Source organism: Brachionichthys hirsutus, chromosome 4 (genome assembly GCF_040956055.1).
Source record: "Brachionichthys hirsutus isolate HB-005 chromosome 4, CSIRO-AGI_Bhir_v1, whole genome shotgun sequence".
Taxonomy (NCBI): Eukaryota; Metazoa; Chordata; class Actinopteri; order Lophiiformes; family Brachionichthyidae; genus Brachionichthys; species Brachionichthys hirsutus.
Window position 1 is genome coordinate 14,544,656 of NC_090900.1, and position 19,112 is coordinate 14,563,767.

At 47.7% G+C, this 19,112-nt stretch overlaps 4 protein-coding genes across 4 annotated transcripts; 2 read left to right on the plus strand and 2 right to left on the minus strand.

The window, feature by feature from the left end:
• Positions 1-117: 117 nt before the first annotated feature.
• Positions 118-4,519, minus strand: dhfr (dihydrofolate reductase). The gene is made up of 6 exons (XM_068738506.1): positions 4,395-4,519; positions 4,197-4,246; positions 2,924-3,029; positions 2,604-2,727; positions 900-1,015; positions 118-827 (listed from the first exon to the last, which is right to left on the minus strand). Exons 1-6 carry the CDS (start codon positions 4,484-4,486, stop codon positions 746-748), a joined length of 570 nt encoding a protein of 189 aa, XP_068594607.1. The 5' UTR covers positions 4,487-4,519; the 3' UTR covers positions 118-745.
• Positions 4,520-6,261: 1,742 nt separating this feature from the next.
• Positions 6,262-8,657, plus strand: LOC137918171 (phenylethanolamine N-methyltransferase-like). The gene is made up of 3 exons (XM_068760925.1): positions 6,262-6,433; positions 6,712-6,922; positions 8,210-8,657. Exons 1-3 carry the CDS (start codon positions 6,262-6,264, stop codon positions 8,655-8,657), a joined length of 831 nt encoding a protein of 276 aa, XP_068617026.1.
• Positions 8,658-10,873: 2,216 nt separating this feature from the next.
• On the plus strand, positions 10,874-12,114 carry LOC137918172 (phenylethanolamine N-methyltransferase-like). The gene is made up of 3 exons (XM_068760926.1): positions 10,874-11,045; positions 11,190-11,400; positions 11,667-12,114. The coding sequence occupies exons 1-3, from the start codon at positions 10,874-10,876 to the stop codon at positions 12,112-12,114; spliced, it is 831 nt and encodes a 276-aa protein (XP_068617027.1).
• Positions 12,115-12,713: 599 nt separating this feature from the next.
• On the minus strand, positions 12,714-18,958 carry gtf2h2 (general transcription factor IIH, polypeptide 2). Its single transcript, XM_068738322.1, has 15 exons — positions 18,942-18,958; positions 18,290-18,443; positions 18,148-18,225; positions 18,000-18,036; positions 16,124-16,210; positions 15,979-16,029; positions 15,585-15,639; positions 15,133-15,238; positions 14,974-15,064; positions 14,699-14,894; positions 14,496-14,559; positions 14,308-14,411; positions 13,788-13,890; positions 13,677-13,716; positions 12,714-13,059 (listed from the first exon to the last, which is right to left on the minus strand). Exons 2-15 carry the CDS (start codon positions 18,343-18,345, stop codon positions 12,949-12,951), a joined length of 1,179 nt encoding a protein of 392 aa, XP_068594423.1. The 5' UTR covers positions 18,346-18,443; positions 18,942-18,958; the 3' UTR covers positions 12,714-12,948.
• Between the last annotated feature and the right edge of the window lie 154 nt (positions 18,959-19,112).

Sequence of the window (19,112 nt, forward strand, 5' to 3'; positions counted from 1 at the left end):
AGCTTTATTTCTGTCATTGATACCCTGCAGGCACGTTTCCCTCCTGCAGGGGTCTCAAACTCTCAACCTTTTATCACCCCCTAACGTGGGCAAAGACGTAAAACGCAGCAAGCGCTATATCATCAGTTCTGATTTATTACAGCTAACAGTTCAGAATGTTGCTCATCTTTATAAATAAAGGTTTCTACATATAGAAGTAATCAACTTAAAGTTCCCTTTTGAGATTATAACAGAGATCCCGCTGGATTCACGAACTTAAAACAATTATTCACAAAAAAAGAAATCTTTAACATGAATTAAATGTTCACAACAAATCTGGATATTTCATTGTTATATTTAATCCAGAATAGAATTTAGATCCAGAAGAACCCGCCAGTACTGAGAGTGCATTTTGTGAATAACTCCTAAACTACTATACGTGTTGCTGACACATTTCATGTTGCACATCAGTACAATCAAAAGTACATGCATGTGATTTTGGGAAAACTATATTCAAAAAATAATCAAGATCAAATTCTTGTTTGATCAGGTGCCTCTGAGCTATGGTAGCACTGTCCGTTACCGGCTCACGTTCAGTCACACGTTGCTAAGGAACCGTCCAACGGTCCGGTAACCAGCAGAGTGACATCAGACACAGAACGAGCTGCTGCTGTTGACGTCTCTCTTCCCTGCTCGGTCTGCGTTCTGGTGAGGAACCGTAGAATGTTCTATGACCCACATTCTAGAGCACACGCGTTTCCTCAGGTCAAAGGTCGATGCTCTCGTACACTTCGAATCTGTACGAGATGCCATTCTCCTCCTGCAGCCCCCGAGGAACTCCTGGGAACCTGGAGGAGAAAAGTCTCGGTGAGAGTTCAGCCAATCACACGGAGGGAACAGCCAGGTGAAGCCGATCTTACTCCGGCAGCAGGCGATACCGCTCCGGATCAATCCCAGGTAGGAACGTGTCGCACTCAAACTGCGTCAGGATCCTCGTCACAAACAGCCTCTTCTTCCCGGAGCTCTCCATCAACTCCTAGAACGGAAACAGAAGCATTTCGGTTTCAGGTGACGAAGCAGGAAGCGATCCATCAACGTGGCGTCCGGAAGTGACGGGACACGCCAGTACGAGTCCGTCGACGACGCGTACGATCCACGAAGCCTTCCGGAGGCAGAACTACCATGTCTAAGTTTATGTACGAGTACCTGTAAGATACAATTACTGCATAAAGTGTCTACAAACTGTCCAACCCCCTCCCTGTTTGTCTCGAAGGTAAAGCTCATAATAAAACCACATTTTATACTACAGTAATGCTGCACATCGTTACATTTTATACTACAGTAATCCTGCACATCGTTACATTTTATACTACAGTAATGCTGCACATCGTTACATTTTATACTACAGTAATGCCGCACATCGTTACATTTTATACTACAGTAATGCTGCACATCGTTACATTTTATACTACAGTAATGCTGCACATCGTTACATTTTATACTACAGTAATGCCGCACATCGTTACATTTTATACTACAGTAATGCTGCACATCGTTACATTTTATACTACAGTAATGCTGCACATCGTTACATTTTATACTGCAGTAATCCTGCACATAGTTACATTTTATACTACAGTAATGCTGCACATCGTTACATTTTATACTGCAGTAATACTGCAAATCGTTACATTTTATACTGCAGTAATACTGCAAATCGTTACATTTTATACTGCAGTAATGCTGCACATCGTTACATTTTATACTGCAGTAATACTGCACATCGTTACATTTTATACTGCAGTAATACTGCACATCGTTACATTTTATACTGCAGTAATCCTGCACATAGTTACATTTTATACTACAGTAATGCTGCACATCGTTACATTTTATACTGCAGTAATCCTGCACATAGTTACATTTTATACTACAGTAATGCTGCACATCGTTACATTTTATACTGCAGTAATACTGCAAATCGTTATATTTTATACTGCAGTAATACTGCAAATCGTTACATTTTATACTGCAGTAATGCTGCACATCGTTACATTTTATACTGCAGTAATACTGCACATCGTTACATTTTATACTGCAGTAATACTGCACATCGTTACATTTTATACTGCAGTAATGCTGCACATCGTTACATTTTATACTGCAGTAATACTGCACATTGTTACATTTTATACTGCAGTAATACTGCAAATCGTTACATTTTATACTGCAGTAATGCTGCACATCGTTACATTTTATACTGCAGTAATACTGCACATCGTTACATTTTATACTGCAGTAATGCTGCACATCGTTACATTTTATACTGTAGTAATGCTGCACATCGTTACATTTTATACTGCAGTAATACTGCACATCGTTACATTTTATACTGCAGTAATACTGCACATTGTTACATTTTATACTGCAGTAATACTGCACATCGTTACATTTTACCATTATCAGCGTTGATTTGAGTTTTTTTAGACGGAACGGATTTAATTGTTTTCAGTTATTTTGATTCACGCGCTCGGTACAGGAACAAATGATACTCGTATGTCAAGGTATTACTGCGTACGGCTTCTCACACACACAGCAGTAATTGTGGGCGACCCCGGCGGTACCTTGTACAGAGAACTACCTCCGATGATCCAGACCTGGTCGGCCTGTTCGGCCAGCTCCACGTCCACGAGCCTGAGCGCTGACCTGAAGTCAGCAGCCAGATGGTGCGCTCCTGCAGGGGGCGCCCTGGAGGAGCACAGACAGTTACTGTAGACCAGCTCACTGCCAGCAACACCCGACGCACCGCTAGGGCGGCAAGCTGGCCACGACAACACAGAGAATTACAGTAAAACGGTATTAGTGTAACGCCATACTGAAAGTACGCAATAGTAGTAAATACAAATAAACTAGAGGACTAGAGCTGAACCAGGCAGACGCGTACTTGCACTGCCTGCTGAGGATGATGTTAATCCTGTCGTTTAGCGGCCTGTTCTTCTCCGGGATGGAAAGCCACGTGTTCCTGCCCATGATCACCACGTTCTTCTTGCCTGCAGGAGAGCGAGCTTTAATTCAGTCACTGAGACCGAACCCGAACCCGGACCCTGAGCCTAAACCTAACCCGGACCCTAACCCGAACCCGGACCCTAACCCGGACCCTGACCCTAACCCGGACCCGAACCCTCTCCTCCATGGGGCAGCTCTAACAGATTCAGTTCTTTCTCTGTGCGATGCTCAAGAATGAGGCAGGGATGAGCGGCTTCTGACTCAGGCCATTTTTAAATTCATGTCTCACAATCCACCGACCAGGAAGTCCCTCTGCTTCCTCAAAACATCTGTGGCTGATCCAACGTGCTAAACTCAGGCTAACCTTGGGCCCCCAATGCTAAACTCAGCGATGGAACCAGGACCCGTGGTGTCCGGTTAACGCAGTGGTTCTCGAATAGTGGGGCCCTAACCCTAGGCCCTAGGGAGTCGAGGTGCGATGTCAGGGGGGGGGGGCGTCTGTGACCGCAGAGAACATGCTTTTTTGCCACACTTGATTAAAGTGTAATTGCACATCCACTCCAGTAGTTGGCAGTGACGCTCTGATTGTCAGAGTGCGCGCAGGGAGAATTAGCTCTACGGTGATTTGCTGCACACACAGCACAGAGCAGTTGTAAACAAACCCTCAAGAGACAGCGTGGAGAGAGACGGAGATGATAAAACAAAGAAAGGTCGGTCGAAAGCCAAGACGAGGAAATATGACGTAGCGTACGTAGCGCTTGGCTTCACCGTGACTACGGTGGGAGATGAGGGAAGACCTGACTCCCTCATTTTGCTAAAAGAAAATCAGCACAATTGTTTTTTCATTTTGGTTTTGTATATGTTGTGCTCCTGAGTTAATGTTGCTGATCAATTTTAATTCATTATTATTTATTGATGTTATTTAATTTAATTTATTACTTAATTGTAAAAATTGTAGTTTAAGGATTAAAAAAATATTTCAGGCAAATTGATGCACTTCAAATATTTTCTGTTGCGGACTAAAAAAATGGTAATAAAGTTGTTCTTTGTTGTAAGTTGATTCATATTTCTTTTTATGTTAATAAGGATACAAGAGTGTTTTTTTATGGGGGGGGTTGCGAAATGTTTTTTCCTTCCTCGGGGGGTCGCAACAGATAATAATTGAGAAGCACTGGGTTGACGTCACGACCCACAGGCGGAACTGAAGTTACCTTCGACAGAGGAAGTCGCTGTCATTCTTCGGAAGTGTTTGAATTCGTTCCTATAAGAGAAAAATGAATGTTTGTCCACACGTTGCACGTAAATATGAGTTAATGCGTAGCCCACAACAATGCTAATGCTAACCGAGGGTTCATCCGTCCAGCGAACTACTCTAATGTTTTATTTTAATATATTATCAGAGCTCTTACTTGAGCCTGACAGGATGCCAGGGCAGGTTCCCGTTGTTCCCGATACCCAGGTCAGGACACGCCGCCACGATCCCGTTCAGGAGACGAGGCATGTCACAGACTCCGTTAGCTGCGTTCTAGCTAGCGCCGGAAATGACGTTTTCTTCTTCTGGCAGTTTAATGGCTGGTGAAAAGTATCGTTGATGGTGCATTACTGCCATCTACTGTCAGAGTGTGTGAAGTCGTTTCCGGTGTTCGTGTATTTGGTGCGTACCGGTACATTGTTGATAAATACTGTGTTCAGGAAATAAAAATACTGCAGAATGCAACAGAGATGTATATTATGAATGAATGAAGATCAATTAATTGGCGTGATGCTAATCTATGAATTAAATTTAAAGCTAGTCAGCCTACATTTAATTACTGTGTTTCAAAGAATCAGCTTATAAAGTACAGGTATACAATATTTTTAAACTATGTTGGTGTGCATTATTGCTCATTATCTGGTGATTCGATTCAATCCCGATTAATCCCAATACTGTATGTATATACTATATATATATATACAACAAGACAATTATTATGATTTCTTCGTATAACAGGCAACTGTTAGGTTTCTCCTTTTTTAAAACACTGGCTTGAAGGTGCCACATAAATATACCGACCACAGGACAAAAATTCAAGGTGGCTTTTAGAGCAGTTGTGCAAAATGACTTCAGTGCAACATACCTGTAGTGTAACTTTAACAGAGGTAGAAGTCTAGAACAAGAAATATTCACTTAGGTGTTCAAACTAAGAATGTCAATGCCGATTCCTTTGAAGGAACAGAAGCTGGTCAACATGCCCAGCTTTCAACACACTTCTTTGTGCAGTTACAATGTCTCCTGCAGTGGAAAAGACTCTCTCTGCAGAAACGCTTGTGCCAGGGATGCAGAGGAATCGACGGGCAACAGTGGAAATATGAGGATAAGCCCCCTCGTGCTCCATCCACCAATTGAGAGGATCACCCTTCAGGAGCAAGCGGGACGACATTCTAAACATCTTCACGGCATCTTCAGCAGCTTCTTGTTACCCTTGCCGAAGGGGAGGCGAGGGTATTGCAATTGGGTGCGTTTGTTTGTCTGTCTGTTTGTTTGTTTGTTTGTCTGTCCGAGCGCATAACTCAAAAACTAGGAACCCAATCAACTTGAAAATTTTACACAAGCAAGGTTCTGTCCGTGGCTCGGTCCTCCCCGAGAATGGCGTTGATCCGGATCTGGATCCAGATTCTAGAATTATTTTTACATCTGGAATTGTGCCTGTGCTGTAAACTGCCACTTTAAGAGGGAGGGACACAGCCTCAATTTGCGTGATGCCGGGTTTGAGATAAAAATGCGGTGCAATCCCGCACAATGTGGGACGCCTGGTCACCTGACTTGCAGTGGACATACTGGCCCCATTCACAGGTTCTATGGCTCGTCTTTTCTCCTCTAATGGCACTAAAGGATGAAGAGTCTGCATGTGCCTGTGTAAGTTATTTCTAGAGCCTGCTAGATATGAGATTTTTACTCAGCCTTTGTGCCATTAAAATGTGTCCAGATTGTACTACGTTTTCTATCACTCCTTCTTTCTCTTACCCTTTCTGTGTAGTTTGTCTCTGCATAGTTCTCTCTCTTTGTCTCTCGTTCGTCTGCTTGGTGTGCTGTATGTGTGTAAACCCTCCGCCCGCCCGTTATGGACACACGTCTCAACCAATCACATCAGACTTTAACAGAAAAAAGTTTTTGGCTCCCAATCGGCTCCCAATGACGTGAACCGGCTCCTGTCGCTCACTTAAAAGAGCCGGTTCTGAGAAGCGGATAATTCGCGACCGACACATCACTAACCTGAAAGCTGGACAGGTGTCAAGATGGAAGGAGCGGCGACGGAGAACAGCGTGGCGGCCATGGCAGCCTGCTATGAGAGGTTTGATCCAGAGACGTTCCTGCAGAAGTTCTGTTCTGCAGAGGAGATTCATTTGGACAGAGAAGATGGCATTACCCGGTGGGAGCTGGCCCGGCTGCATGGAGCCTTCACTGAAGGTGAGGAGAAGATTTAATATTTACTGCTTCACTAGTTCAAGTCCAAAGTTAAAAAGTATTGTGTTTATTACTTGAATGTTCAAGCTGCGCCACAAATATTGAAATAAAATGATCAAATAAAAAATAAGGGACATCCTGGATCCGTTTCTTCTCTTTTTATGTATTATAGAAGTATCTGATCGGGACTCGGTATCGGTTCAAATTCAAATGACAAATGACGGCGGCCACTGGGCTTCGGTGCTGGTGACCACCGTCTGACCCGTCGTGCTTGTTTCCAGGTGATATGAGGGGCGAGCGGCTGCTGGACGTCGGCTCCGGTCCGACTCTGTACCAGGTGATGAGTGCCTGTGAGGTTTTCAACCAGGTGATCCTCACGGATTTCCTGGAGGCAAACAGACGGGAGTTGAGGCTCTGGCTCCAAAACGAAGGGGGCAGCAAAATGAACTGGACGCCCTTCCTGCAGCACGTCTGCAAGCTGGAGGGACGGAGGTAAGATCGGACTCTCCTTTTTTTTTTTTACCTTGTCTGCATTCGTGCTCAACAGTGACAACGTACACAACGTCAGTCACTGTTAGAGTTCTATGCTTTTTAGCCTTGCCGAAGGGGAGGCGAGCGTATTGCAATTGGGTCCGTTTGTTTCTTTGCTTGTTTGTTTGCTTGTCTGTCCGAGCGCATAACTCAAAAACTAGTAACCCAATCGACTTGAAAATTTTACACAAGCAAGGTTCTGTCTGTGGCTCGGTCCTTCCCGAGAATGGCGTTGATCCGGATCTGGATCCAGATTCTAGAATTATTTTTACATCTGGAATTGTGCCTGTGCTGTAAACTGCCACTTTAAGAGGGAGGGACACGAATGGCATGATGGGAAAAAGAGTCCAGAAGGTGTCTTGTAGTACGTTCCGGAGCAGCAAGCTAGAGCAGGTTTGGCTCCTCTGATCCGGAAGCCCTGTTTACTGTCTCGCAAGATCGAATAGTCTTTTGGAGGCGAGGGTCTGCAATCTCTGATTGTCTTTCTAGTTATTCTTATAGTGATTGTGACCGTCACCTGCCCTCTTGGCAGACAAGCCTATTCATATTTTATTAGTTTTATTACCTGCTTACCGCCGTAGAGGGCTGTGCACACCGCAGTGAACATACAACATGGACAAACAAAAAGTGATAAATACACAGTGTTCTGAGAAGAAAGTGCAATGGATTTATTTGTGCTCCTTAATTCTACCCCTTTCATCCAATCATCACCAAGAGTTGTCCCAATACACCAGGTTCACATCCGTCTCTAGAGGAAAGTATGGATCACCAAATTCTCAGGAGATCTGAGGAAAAAGAGAGAGAGCATAGTGAGAGCCACAAACACTGACCCAGCAACCTCCACTGACTCAGAGATCTGTGTGCGGGGTTGACTCTCAGATCGAGTTTTGATAGGTGCTGGAGTGGTGGACCTGGCATGCGTGAAACCTACACCTAAGAACGGGGCAGCCATCCCGGACCCAACAATGGCAACATGAGCCCCCAGATCACCCCAAGCAGCCACAGCAACCCGAGAACGACCACCTTGGCCCCACCAGAGCCACACGCAGAAGAACCAACCCAGGGCCCGGGGGCGACCTACACCAACACAGCCGACGAAACCAAGGCTAGCGCAGCAGCACGGGGCACAGCAGGCCGGCCTGGCGTCCCACCAGCACCCAAAACCACGCCCCCCACAACCGTCCGGAATAATACTGCATCAATAGATATTTTAATGTTTTTTTGTCTCTGTATTCTCGTCTCTGCCAGGCCTTCAGAATGGACAGACAAGGCAACCAAACTACGCCAGGTTGTGACGGACGTCCTCCCCATTGATGTGCACCGTCCTCATCCTCTGGGACCCGATGCCCCTGGGTCGCTTCCTTTCGCCCTGGCCGACTGTGTTACCTCCTGCTTCTGTCTGGAGGGTGCCAGTCCTGACCTGGGCGCCTTCAACAGAGCGCTGATCCACATCGTGAGCCTCCTGCGGCCCGGAGGCCACCTCCTCCTGATGGGTAACCTGGGAGAGACGTACTACCTTGCGGGTCCTGGGGCAAAGATTCCCGTGGTGGCGCTGTCTGAGGCTAAGATCTGCAGTGCGTTGAAGGAGAGCGGCTGCTCCCTGATCAGGCTTGAGGTGTTCCAACGGCCATCGTACGACTCGAAGGAGCACAGTGATTCAGAAGCCAAATTCTTTCTGAAGGCAAGAAAGAATTAAAAAGTGGAGTTTAACCAAAGGGAAAAGCTTGTCAAGTCTTGGCCCATATATGACATGTTAATTATTCTCTGTAAAGCAAATAACGCATTAAAGTCACTGCATGAAGTTCTTTTATGTCTTTATCTATCTTTAGCAATGCTATCATTAAAACATCATCAAATATTCACCTAATTACACTTTAGACATGTGATTACTGTACTCAAGCCAACACATCTCAGACAAACACGACGCTTGGGATGAAAGGATGGTGGAAACGTTCCAGAAACATTCTGCTCATAGGCGGCGCCAGGGAGGGGCAGCTCCCACACACCACAGGTAACCTGCACCCCCCCATGTGCAGCTCCCACACACCACAGGTAACCTGCACCCCCCATGTGCAGCTCCCACACACCACAGGTAACCTGCACCCCCCATGTGCAGCTCCCACACACCACAGGTAACCTGCACCCCCCACGTGCAGCTCCCACACACCACAGGTAACCTGCATCCCCCATGTGCAGCTCCCACACACCACAGGTAACCTGCACCCCCCACGTGCAGCTCCCACACACCACAGGTAACCTGCACCCCCCCACGTGCAGCTCCCACACACCACAGGTAACCTGCACCCCCCCACGTGCAGCTCCCACACACCACAGGTAACCTGCATCCCCCACGTGCAGCTCCCACACACCACAGGTAACCTGCACCCCCCCATGTGCAGCTCCCACACACCACAGGTAACCTGCACCCCCCCACGTGCAGCTCCCACACACCACAGGTATCCTGCATCCCCCACGTGCAGCTCCCACACACCACAGGTAACCTGCATCCCCCACGTGCAGCTCCCACACACCACAGGTAACCTGCTCCCCCCCACGTGCAGCTCCCACACACCACAGGTAACCTGCACCCCCCCACGTGCAGCTCCCACACACCACAGGTATCCTGCACGTCCCACCGGGAGGAGACCACGGGGAAGACCCAGGACACGCTGGAGAGACTATGTCTCTCGGCTGGCCTGGGAACGCCTCGGGATCCCCCCGGAAGAGTTAGAGGAAGTGGCCGGGGAGAGGGAAGTCTGGGCTTCCCTGCTTAGGCTGCTGCCCCCGCGACCCGGCCCCGGATAAGCGGAAGAAGATGGATGGATGGAGGGATGTCATTTCTGATAGAGGTGGAACCAAGGCGATCAGCTAAAGGACATGATGCTCTGGGTCTCTTCAGGAGTGGCTGAACGTTGGGAGCAGGTCCATCTCCATCCGCTTCACATTCTACATCCTAAAACATAAAACAAGATTTTGGATGTCTCCAAATTGTCTAACCTTCGCTGTCCCTCTTATTGCCTTATTTCTAATCCTATCCAACCTTGTCTTATAAACATTATTAATAATGGAATTAAGGCGGACCATTGTAAAAGCTTACACCAAGAGTTACAATTTGTAAACATGCAAGATTAAATTACATTTACTTGTATGCTTACTTGCTTTTCCATTTCTGCCACCACAGCACCAGTCAGCCTGGGGTAGGTAAGGGCAGTCTCTTCTTCAGACAGAAAGGGTCGATTCTTGAACCGCGACTCAACGGCGGATGCCATGTACAGGGTCTCCTTCTCATTGGCATATCCTTCTGACAGGTCTTGTGCTAGAGCTGCCTTGAGTTTCTTAACTGTATCTGACTCCTCAGAGTTTCATTCTGTTCTCAGGACAAGCTTGGCATGGACTGGTGCAATGACCGACAGAGTTGGCACGCTCTCCTCAGACATCACTAATGTGGCAAGATTTCTGAATAGACATTCAACTTTCTTGTACTTTAACGACAAAATTATAAATTTCCAAGTATGTCACTTGGCTTCCATCATTAAAGGAGTCACCAGTTTGACGTGTTTAGAGAGCCTGAAGGAAAACCACAATCATGTGATCAAAGGAGCCGCAAAAATAAATGACGGAAAAAGTATGTTTCACAAAAACAGACAGTATTTCTGAGCGTGCTGCTGAGCAACTGCCTAAAGGGAAGGTAAACTCAATTAAGTTAATTATGGTGATGATGACAGTTCTACTTTTGTTCTAGACATAACGTCTCACCCTTTGAAGGTACATGAAACCCATTTGTATGATATTATCTAAATGACCTGTGATCATGAAACCAGCCCAGAGCAAACACGTAACGATCACATAGGCGGAAGCAGAAAAGGCTGGCGAAGGAGTCTCAGTTCACCTGAAAGCTGGACAGGTGTCAAGATGGAAGGAGCGACGACGGAGAACAGCGTGGCGGCCATGGCAGCCTGCTATGAGAGGTTTGATCCAGAGACGTTCCTGCAGAAGTTCTGTTCTGCAGAGGAGATTCATTTGGACAGAGAAGATGGCATTACCCGGTGGAAGCTGGCCCGGCTGCATGGAGCCTTCACTGAAGGTGAGGAGATGCATGAGACAAAGTAAATATCGGTCAAGATGAAACCCACTCTGACACTCTGAGTGTTAAAACCATTCAGATTCACGGCAGCCACTGGGCTTCGGTGCTGGTGACCACCGTCTGACCCGTCGTGCTTGTTTCCAGGTGATATGAGGGGCGAGCGGCTGCTGGACGTCGGCTCCGGTCCGACTCTGTACCAGGTGATGAGTGCCTGCGAGGTTTTCAACCAGGTGATCCTCACAGATTTCCTGGAGGCAAACAGACGGGAGTTGAGGCTCTGGCTCCAAAACGAAGGGGGCAGCAAAATGAACTGGACGCCCTTCCTGCAGCACGTCTGCAAGCTGGAGGGACGGCGGTAAGATCGGACTCTCCGGGCCAGCGCCAGTCGCTCTCTGGGAGGCGTAGCTCCAATGTCAAAACGTTCCAGCATAAATCCAAAACCACCTCCAACCGGTTCAGCAGGAAGCAGCCGGACCGCCCCCGGCTCCATGTTTGAGTTACTGTACAGTTTATTTAATGGTTTTGCCGATCGGTTTTAGGGGGTTCTGGATCTGGCTGGAATAATACTGCATCAATAGATAATTTAATGTTTTTTTGTCTCTGTATTCTCGTCTCTGCCAGGCCTTCAGAATGGACAGACAAGGCAACCAAACTACGCCAGGTTGTGACGGACGTCCTCCCCATTGATGTGCACCGTCCTCATCCTCTGGGACCCGATGCCCCTGGGTCGCTTCCTTTCGCCCTGGCCGACTGTGTTACCTCCTGCTTCTGTCTGGAGGGTGCCAGTCCTGACCTGGGCGCCTTCAACAGAGCGCTGATCCACATCGTGAGCCTCCTGCGGCCCGGAGGCCACCTCCTGCTGATGGGTACCCTGGGAGAGACGTACTACCTTGCGGGTCCTGGAGCGATGATTCCGGTGGTGGCGCTGTCTGAGGCTAAGATCTGCAGTGCGTTGAAGGAGAGCGGCTGCTCCCTGATCAGGCTTGAGGTGTTCCAACGGCCATCGTACGAATCGAAGGAGCACAATGATTCAGAAGCCACATTTTTTCTGAAGGCAAGAAAGAATTAAAAAGTGAAGTTTAACCAAAGGCAAAAGCTTGTCAAGTCTTGGCCCATATATGACATGTTAATTATTCCCTGTAAAGCAAATAACGCATTAAAGTCACTGCATGAAGTTATTTTATGTCTTTATCTATCTTTTAGGACGGGCTTGGTGGTGCTGTAACTACTCTTGAATAAGACATTTATGTGGTTTTATAATTGTTGAAAAACATTTTGACATGCCAATATACTTTTTTTCTAATTCAATAAATGAATAATGCAGCCTCATAGGTATCATATAATTTGTATATAATCTAGATTATTGTTATCACGATCTAAGAAAATATTGGTGGAATAGGTAAAATACATCAGGATACTAAATGAAAATTATAATAATCGAGTGTTTAATTATTTAATTGACACAACATAACATCTCTGCAACGACAAAAGGCCAACTCCAACTGCAACAATTATCCCTTTGAAATAAATACAAATGTATCCTGCTTTCAAAACAGGTCGGTGTCATCATCAGACCTTAACAAGGTCACAGTCGATAATACAGTAATCTCGAGCAAAGAAGAGATTATACCTTAATTTTATACCTTAATAACTTAATTTTTGCCTTTTTTTTGAAACTACAACAAATTCATCTTAATGGATTAAAGAACAATTACACACAAACGTCTGTTTTATTGTAAAGTATAAACAATGCAGATTTTTATTTAGTCAAATACAAAAGCACAGGAATAGAGTTCAGTGGCTCAGAACACGCAGGAAGCCCTCATTGGTCGAGCTCAGTTTCAGAAGCCCTCATTGGTCGACCTCTCGGTTTCAGAAGCCCTCATTGGTCGACCTCTCGGCATCAGGACGCACTCTGACTGTGGATGCAGCTGGGGCAGCAGTGCAGCGAGTCGTGGATGAAGACGTCGCACTCAAGGCAGAAAGCACTACGACATGATGGACAGCTGAATATCTGGAAACACACGAGTGGACATTTGCTGGAATAAGACACTTTCTAGAAAATGTTGTCAACTGGAAAGGTTATGGATGTAACTGCAAGGGTTAAAGCTAAGCTTCGTAGACTGTGACGCTGTCGGGCTCTCAGCTCCTGTGTGACCATCATGGAGGAAACATTCTGACTTGAAGCAGCAGCTTTTGTCTTGATATTTCCAAACATTACTTCATCGTTCACTTTGCGGCTGCTCGTGTATCCCACGTATGTCTCTCTTTAAAGCGCCTCCACCATATCATTTTTGTTACTCTTTACTAATGCTCTTATTCTGAATACAACTCAAACGTGTTGTATCTATCTGCGTGATTGATGTGAAACGGACTGGGACATGGTGGCAGGTGCTCTTTGCTCAAGCTGCAGAGCAAGAGACCAGATATCTGTGATCATTAGTCAATAAAGGTTTATTGTGAGGACAACTCAAATATTTTCTGGTCCTTTACCGAGGAGGACGAGGGACAACGTTGTCCTTTAAGAACTGAAGCAGTTTGAAATCTCTGCGCAGCCTGATGCATGCATGAAATGAATTGAATGAAAGTTCTTGGCGAAATGGAAATGGTTCTGACCCACGCTGTACTCACGCGCTTCTCCTTCAGCTCCCCTTGGCAAGCGTGACAGAATCTAAAACCCAATGACGACAGGTTTAGTTCTGCAACCAGGACACCACGCTTGTGTGCGACTGCACGAGTCACCTGTCTCCTTGAAGCTCCTCCACAGGACTCTCTACGAAGGGTTGGAGGGGGAAGAGATGGTGGAAGGACCTGGCGAGATGCGGGGCCAGCACCAGAGTCAGACCTGTGAGAGAACGGGTCACAAAGTCACGGACCTCAGGCATGGACTCGGTACCGAAACGGCATAGACGCTAAACGTATTCACGTTTCCTGTTCCGGCTCACGCGCCAGACGAGGACTTGAGGCGTGTGCTGAATACCATGCTCTCCCTTACTACCATCATGCATCTGGTTTCTGAAGCAGCAGTAACACCATGGCAACCACATCATACATATATATATACACACGCAAGGAATAAAGAAACAATCTGGGAATATGAAAGCTAGCATTAGCATCTACGGATGGTTAGCAAACATGTTGAACTCAGCTACCTAACTTTACCTTCAAACGAACGACTGGACGGCTGTTTGCCGAGTACTTTAGCTAGTATTTGTTCAAACACACACACACACACACAGCAGAAAGGTCAGATCACACGTACCGCAGACTTTACACTCCACCGGGAGCTCAGTGTACTTGGAGTGGCACTGGGGACAAAAGTACCCCCCCAGAGTGAGACCTGGACCGCTGCTGCTGTCCAGATGGCTGGGAGGCACGGCAGGAGGGACATGGTGAGGGCGTGGCCTCCCCGGAGCACGCCGGCTGCTCACACGCGTGTTCTCGACTTACGACATGCTGAATGACGGCTTGGCGTCCCGGTCCGTGAGCGAGGTGAGGGTGTGCCGGGGGAAACCTGAGGGGACACAAGGTTCAAAGTGCAGAGACGCGTTTACAGTCTGAGGGATTGGAAGCTAAAAGAAGCTATTTGTTTACGCCGCCGCTGAGCTTTCTCAGGATGTTGGCATAGAAACGGGGGGGGGGGGGGTACTGACCCATCCGTATCAGCGAACACTCGGCTGAGGAACTGGCTAGGGGAGGCTTGATGTGCAGCATCAGCAGGTCCTTAAAGTGACCCTCATCCAGGATGACATGGTACGAGCCGCCAGTCTCCCTGGTCAGCACCGTGCACACCCGGACCTCCGCCGACAGGCCGATCACCGACACCCGCACCTTCAGAGACGTGAGGGTCTGGCAGAGGAGAGACACCGTCTACACCAAGCTGGGATCAAGCACCGGGTGCGCACCTTCAGCCGGGCGGGACTCGAACCTTTATCAGCTCGCAGATGTTGGCGGGGTCACACGTGGTGAGGCTGCTGAGGACGATCAGGATCTCTCGGCTCGCATGTCCAGGCACGTGCCTTCACACGGGGGCAGACGGGTGACGTTCAGCAGCACCACAGAGAGCACGGAAGAGCGCAGGACGTACTTGAGCGTCTGCACGGCCAGGCTGAGGGAGTTGTACACGGACGGCTCGCCCCCACACACAGTCCCCACGAGCTTCTTCAGAGCAGCGATGTGCTTCTTTGGATTTCCTGGGGGGGGGGTAAACAAGACACTCACATCAGACCAGTGTCAGATTCCACAAGACTAGAAGAGGCTCCAACACTGAAGAGCGTTTAATGCACGAGTGGTCGAGGTCGGATCGTCGGCTACGGAAACTGGCCGGGAGAGGAGTGTTATCGGCAGGATATAGTCGGCCTCACCTCGACGGAGTGTCAGCTCGAGCGTGAAGGAGACACTCAAGTGTTTTATATACAATATATATATATATATATATATGTAGAGAGAAGGTAGTAACCTTCAACTTAGAACGAGGATGTACGGCATTTAAGAAAACTGAAGGGTGGAGCTTAACTTCACCAGCTGAGAGATCCTCACCTGCCAGGTCAGTGAGCTTCTCAGCCCTTTTATTCTTCGTGATGATGATGCCCACCTGAGGACAGGAAGAGACGATGCAACGCCGTAGTGTGATACAAGTGGAGGCCTTCCTCTCACCCACTGACCGGTAGCATAGCCTCTATTAGCCCAGGCTAATGATACATGTCCCAGAATGCCTCCCGATTCCACCATGCATGAACAGAAGACAGCGACCCACCCAGCGTCAGTCTATCCATGAAAGCTTTACGGAGCATTTGGCTGTTTTTGAATTTGTTTACAAGTAACATGAACTCTGCAGCTAAATCTCTAACTTTAGCCACAAGTCGTGCTAACGCCGGCTGGACAATTGAAAGTGGAAATCAAGTCTCAAAAACTCTCGCTGGCAACAACGTACCTGACTGATGGGGTTCTGGTCAAAATATTCATCCACAAATGTTTCCATCAGCTGAGGAGAGGAGAGGAGAGAGGAAGTTGCTGTGCAGCCAATCACAGCGCATCTCTGCCGTTGGACCGTGCGACGGGTCCGCAAGAGGATTTACCTTCAGAGTCGAGGTGAGGCGGTTTGGCTTCAAGTCCTGGTCCTCCATGCTTCTGGAACAGTCGATCACCACATAGAGGTGACGCATCTGTAGCGCAGAACGCTTCTCATTAGCCTTCTACAGCACCTAATGCTAGGATATTAGTCAGTGGATTAAGCAGCCTAATGCTAGGCTACTAGTCAGTGGATTAAGCAGCCTAATGCTAGGCTACTAGTCAGTGGATTAAGCAGCCTAATGCTAGGCTACTAGTGAGTGGATTAAGCAGCATAATGCTAGGCTACTAGTGAGTGGATTAAGCAGCCTAATGCTAGGCTACTAGTGAGTGGATTAAGCAGCATAATGCTAGGCTACTAGTGAGTGGATTAAGCAGCCTAATGCTAGGCTACTAGTGAGTGGATTAAGCAGCATAACGCTAGGCTACTAGTGAGTGGATTAAGCAGCCTAATGCTAGGCTACTAGTGAGTGGATTAAGCAGCATAATGCTAGGCTACTAGTGAGTGGATTAAGCAGCCTAATGCTAGGCTACTAGTGAGTGGATTAAGCAGCATAATGCTAGGCTACTAGTGAGTGGATTAAGCAGCCTAATGCTAGGCTACTAGTGAGTGGATTAAGCAGCATAATGCTAGGCTACTAGTGAGTGGATTAAGCAGCATAATGCTAGGCTACTACTGAGTGGATTAAGCAGCCTAATGCTAGGCTACTAGTGAGTGGATTAAGCAGCATAATGCTAGGCTACTAGTGAGTGGATTAAGCAGCATAATGCTAGGCTACTACTGAGTGGATTAAGCAGCCTAATGCTAGGCTACTAGTGAGTGGATTAAGCAGCCTAATGCTAGGCTACTAGTGAGTGGATTAAGCAGCCTAATGCTAGGCTACTAGTGAGTGGATTAATGGTGCCGTTAGGTGGAGTTGGTCGTCTTAAGTCTCCAGTTTAAAGTCTTTCTAGACCCGATTCCATAAAGAATCTGGACCACATTGATGGTGCATCATTGTCGCGCCAATGAACATTAGAATGTATGCAGAAAACAAAAGCAGGCAGGTTTCAGGGACCGGCAGGTTTCAGGGAACGGCAGGTTTCAGGGACCGGCAGGATTCTGGGACCGGCAGGATTCAGGGAACGGCAGGATTCAGGGACCGGCAGGTTTCAGGGACCGGCAGGATTCTGGGACCGGCAGGATTCTGGGACCGGCAGGATTCTGGGACCGGCAGGATTCAGGGAACGGCAGGATTCTGGGACCGGCAGGATTCAGGGAACGGCAGGTTTCAGGGACCGGAGGGTTTCAGGGACCGGCAGGTTTCAGGGAACGGCAGGTTTCAGGGACCGGCAGGATTCAGGGAACGGCAGGATTCAGGGAACGGCAGGATTCAGGGAACGGCAGGATTCTGGGACCGGCAGGATTCTGGGACCGGCAGGATTCAGGGAACGGCAGGATTCTGGGACCGGCAGGATTCAGGGAACGGCAGGTTTCAGGGACCGGCAGGATTCTGGGAACGGCAGGTTTCTGGGACCGGCAGGTTTCAGGGAACGGCAGGTTTCTGGGACCCTCCTCCAGGGGGCAGCCACAGACTGAGTCTGTTTTTGTTCTTTGTCCTAGTATCAAAGGGGCCGGTCTCTGTCTCCAGGTTCAGGGTTCAGGGTCTCCCCCCCCCCCCACAAGTCAGCGGTTTGTAGGGCACTTCAGTACCATGATGTCTCACGACATTTGGATTAACAGTGAGACAAGAGACCAAAAAAACAGTTGCATTTCTTATGCTAATGACTTAATCTGAAGTGTCTGTAAACGTATCAAAGTATTATTGGTCAGGGTTAGCCGTGGAGTTAGCGCTACGTAACGTAGCATCTGTCCTGTAGGAGGACACCGAAGTGGGAACTCACCATCCCAAGCCGCACTTGTCCTGGACTCTCTCTGACCCTACGAGATAAACAAGGAGCTAAATGAGACAACACAGATGCTACAGATGAGAATAACTCTCATCGTGAAGAAGAACCGAACGTTTTCATTCACTCGTTCTCATGCACGCACCTTCTGCTCTTGGACTGGAACAGGATCTCCTCCACCGTCGCTTTGAGGGAACCGGATTCATCCTCCTTCAGAACCTCCCTGGAGGAGAACCCGTCTTATCGAATGTCAACCACGAGCATCTCACGCTGTGCTGCAGCCTTACCAAGTCCTTTCGTAGCCCCCTTCCCAGCGCTTGGCCCTCTCTGGTTCTTCATCCATTGCGTGCGACACTGCTCCAACGAACCTGACAGCCAATGAACTGGGCAGTAGCAGCTCCACGTTATTGTTTATTGTCCAAGGAGGTGATAACGGAGATACTGAATAAATCAGAAGACACGACGAGTCAAAACATCCCATTATAATATCCTAGATATGTCTGGTTTCAGCGCTGATCGATCCTTACTCATGCTAAACAATTCCAGTAGCATTGCAGCCTCATAGCTAGCGTAGCTAGCACGCTTAGCTTAGCAGGAGCTAGCGTAGCACAGCAACCCCGGATAAAAGCAAAGGGTTGCGGCAGGAAAAACAAAACTTGGCCAAAATTGTAAGTTCAAACAATCTTTCAGTTTGAAGTGACGGGTGAGTTGCTGTGGCAACCCCTGACGGGACAAGCCGAAAGCAGACGAAGAAGAAGCAGAAGGCTGCTCCAGAATAGCACGGATACGTTAGCCGTGTTGCTAGTAGCCGGTGTAAACAGCTGTTAACTATTTAAACAGAAACCAGATGTTAAGCAGGACAACATTCTGTTTATATGCGTTTGAAGTGTGACTTAAATATTACCATATGTAAATTAAATATTCACTTTACATACGTACCGGTGTAGCGCAGCGTTCGCTGGTGCAACGTTCGATAGGGTCCGACAAGAAACACGATTTCCTAGATGATGTCCGCTTGCTTAGGTTCGGTTTGATCTGAGCGCTCAGCGATCATCGACGCTCCGGCAGCAACATTTACAGTGGAGCTGGTTTCTGAAGGAAACCTAATTT

What these genes read in the sequence shown, in the direction of transcription:
- LOC137918172 (XM_068760926.1), top strand. Translation starts at nt 10,874, where the DNA reads ATGGAAGGAGCGACGACGGAGAACAGCGTGGCGGCCATGGCAGCCTGC. An exon ending in GCATGGAGCCTTCACTGAAG is followed by an intron (nt 11,046 to 11,189) that starts GTGAGGAGATGC and finishes GCTTGTTTCCAG; the next exon opens with GTGATATGAGGGGCGAGCGG. An exon ending in TGCAAGCTGGAGGGACGGCG is followed by an intron (nt 11,401 to 11,666) that starts GTAAGATCGGAC and finishes CGTCTCTGCCAG; the next exon opens with GCCTTCAGAATGGACAGACA.
- dhfr (XM_068738506.1), bottom strand. Translation starts at nt 4,486, where the DNA reads ATGCCTCGTCTCCTGAACGGGATCGTGGCGGCGTGTCCTGACCTGGGT. An exon ending in AGCGACTTCCTCTGTCGAAG is followed by an intron (nt 3,030 to 4,196) that starts GTAACTTCAGTT and finishes GCTCTCCTGCAG; the next exon opens with GCAAGAAGAACGTGGTGATC. An exon ending in CGGTATCGCCTGCTGCCGGA is followed by an intron (nt 828 to 899) that starts GTAAGATCGGCT and finishes TTTCTCCTCCAG; the next exon opens with GTTCCCAGGAGTTCCTCGGG.
- LOC137918171 (XM_068760925.1), top strand. Translation starts at nt 6,262, where the DNA reads ATGGAAGGAGCGGCGACGGAGAACAGCGTGGCGGCCATGGCAGCCTGC. An exon ending in GCATGGAGCCTTCACTGAAG is followed by an intron (nt 6,434 to 6,711) that starts GTGAGGAGAAGA and finishes GCTTGTTTCCAG; the next exon opens with GTGATATGAGGGGCGAGCGG. An exon ending in TGCAAGCTGGAGGGACGGAG is followed by an intron (nt 6,923 to 8,209) that starts GTAAGATCGGAC and finishes CGTCTCTGCCAG; the next exon opens with GCCTTCAGAATGGACAGACA.
- gtf2h2 (XM_068738322.1), bottom strand. Translation starts at nt 18,345, where the DNA reads ATGGATGAAGAACCAGAGAGGGCCAAGCGCTGGGAAGGGGGCTACGAA. An exon ending in GAAGCTCACTGACCTGGCAG is followed by an intron (nt 15,239 to 15,584) that starts GTGAGGATCTCT and finishes CCCCCCCCCCAG; the next exon opens with GAAATCCAAAGAAGCACATC. An exon ending in GGTGGAGTGTAAAGTCTGCG is followed by an intron (nt 13,891 to 14,307) that starts GTACGTGTGATC and finishes GTTCTCTCACAG; the next exon opens with GTCTGACTCTGGTGCTGGCC.